The sequence below is a fragment of the Panicum virgatum genome, chromosome 9N (genome assembly GCF_016808335.1).
Source record: "Panicum virgatum strain AP13 chromosome 9N, P.virgatum_v5, whole genome shotgun sequence".
NCBI lineage: Eukaryota > Viridiplantae > Streptophyta > Magnoliopsida > Poales > Poaceae > Panicum > Panicum virgatum.
In genome coordinates, this window is record NC_053153.1 from 66,570,982 (window position 1) to 66,573,220 (window position 2,239).

The following is a 2,239-nucleotide window of genomic DNA, read 5'->3' on the forward strand; positions in this document are numbered from 1 at the left end:
GCTGAATGCGACAGCAAATTTTGGAAATTTGAGAGATCTTGGTCGTGCAAACCTCTCTCGGCTAGTCAAGTTTATTACCGGGGGTAACTTGGGATCGCGGGCACGTCATGAACGGCTCGCCGTTCCCGACCGCCAACGCACAAACCGAGCATCATTTCAGGTTCCTCTCAAGTACAGATCGGTAATTATGACATTGAGATGATACAAACTCAGAAGAACTTAACTTTAGAATTAACTAGCAGCAGAAGAGGATTACGCTACAGGATGTTAAGCAAGAGGAACATGGAAGAATTCACCATACGTGAGGTGTGGTCTGAATGAACATTTCGAGATGCATTCATCGGAGAGCGACCGAGGCAGCAGAGACCAACAAACAAAGCTACGAAAGAATCCTGAGCTGGAAGAAGGGGGAGGACAGGTCACAACAACATGACCACTGTGGTCTACGGCTTCTTCGTTCTACCACATTACAGCACGGGTTAATCCTGAAACGCCAACATCATCTTCTTCATCATCACACTAACCGCTCGCCCAAATGAAAGAAACAAGACGACAAAGAAAACTAGTGGGGGAGAGGGAGGAAGCTAGAGTTAACTAATCCCGAGGAAAATCCGCTGGGAGGAAAAAAAGGAAGGAAAATTTACAACCAATGCACGAATCTTGGAGCTCCGGTCACGCCGGCTAGGAGGAAGAGCCGGCGCCCGAGGAGGAGGAGGTGGTGGTGGTCGAGATGGCGGACAGCGCCTCGGCGAGCGCCGTCATGGCGCGGATCTGCATCTCGAGGGCCGCTATGTAGTCGGTGGTCTCCTCAAGGAGTGTCGGGAACGGCAGACTCCGGCCGCCGGGCACCAGCCGCCCCAGCACCCTCGCGCTCCTCACCAGGGGAGGCGTGCTGGCGCCCTCCCCAGTCGCCGAGGTGGAGGCGGAGGCGGAGGTGGCGGCGTCGTGGCGCGGCGACGGGGATGCGGGGGCGCGGAGGCGTGCGCGGCGCACGGCGTGGATGCGGCGGCGGCTGGACGCGAGGATGGCGCGGCTCCAGTGCGTGCGCCCGCGCGCCGCGACCGCGAGCGCGCGGTCGGCCGCCTCGCGCACGGCCCTGCAGCGCGGCGGGCCCGCCGCGCCGGAGGTGGACGGCCCGGCGCGCACGAGGCGGATCGCCTCGAAGAGCTTGGACGAGTAGATCTCGTGCTCGCGCCGCGTACGCCACTTGGACGGCCGCGCCTCCGCCCCCGCCGCGGGCTCCGGCCCGTCCGCGCGCTTCCGCTTCCGCCCCCTCTCCTCCACCTCCGCCGCGGGCGTCGAGCTCGACGTGGACGCCATTGCCAGTGCCCGCGCCGACAATTCTCGGTCGCAAACGAACCCGATGGATCGAGGACGGCACGAACACGGTGTGCGCGATCCAAGGAGCTGGCTTTGCGGCCGGCTCGGGTCAGGGGATGGAAGGAGGCGAGGGAGGCGAGGGAGGCGAGGCGATGGGAATGGGGAGGAGAAAGAGGGTGGGAGGGCGGGGGAATATAAAGGGGGGTGCGGCACTGGCAATGGCGACGCCGATGGTGCTCCACTGCCCATCTGCGCGGCTTCCCTCCTGCCTGTGATCCGCTTGGATTTTCTGCCGCCTCTCTTTTGCGCTGAGGTGTACTATTATTTTTTTTAAAAAAAATCCCCCTTGTTTTTTCTTTCCTTCTGGTCTAATCCATTTTGCATGTGTGACACTGGGAGTGAGCTGCTAATTATGAGGTCCACTGGGCTTGGACTTTGTGGCCCGGCGTCCACCAGTGTGGTCACGGCGGTGTAGGGATCGCATGGACATGGTGGCCCTGTGCTCGAGAGCAAGTGCACGCAAGTGACCTCTTCTCCCCTCCAATCCTAGGTCCTAAGCCAACTAGCTAGGCTCCTAGTCCTAGCTAGTGTGAAACTCCGAACGGCAGAGGCAACACCGTGTACTACGGTACGGTGGCTGCCGTATGGCGTGGTATTCCGTCCGAATGGTCTGATTGGGCAGATCGAGGGCTGCGTGTATACCGTATACGCTTGCTGTACAGTACGAGCACATATTATCGTTGTTGACTTTGCAAGAGCCTATGATTCTTTTCGCACATGGCGATTGCCATGTACGTATGCACTGTCAGGGTTCTCTTCTTCTTTTTTTTAAACGCCTCCCTTTCTTCTTCAGATCAGATCCCGCCGGTTCCGAGACTCTCATGGTTGGTCCAGTGCAGTGCGGGAGGGAACATCGTGC

At 59.1% G+C, this 2,239-nt stretch overlaps 1 protein-coding gene across 1 annotated transcript; it reads right to left on the minus strand.

The window, feature by feature from the left end:
• Window positions 1–307: 307 nt before the first annotated feature.
• On the minus strand, window positions 308–1,490 carry LOC120692821 (transcription factor bHLH147-like). The gene has a single exon (XM_039976219.1). The coding sequence runs from the start codon at window positions 1,318–1,320 to the stop codon at window positions 682–684; it is 639 nt and encodes a 212-aa protein (XP_039832153.1). The 5' UTR covers window positions 1,321–1,490; the 3' UTR covers window positions 308–681.
• Window positions 1,491–2,239: the final 749 nt, after the last annotated feature.

What these genes read in the sequence shown, in the direction of transcription:
- LOC120692821 (XM_039976219.1), bottom strand. Translation starts at nt 1,320, where the DNA reads ATGGCGTCCACGTCGAGCTCGACGCCCGCGGCGGAGGTGGAGGAGAGG.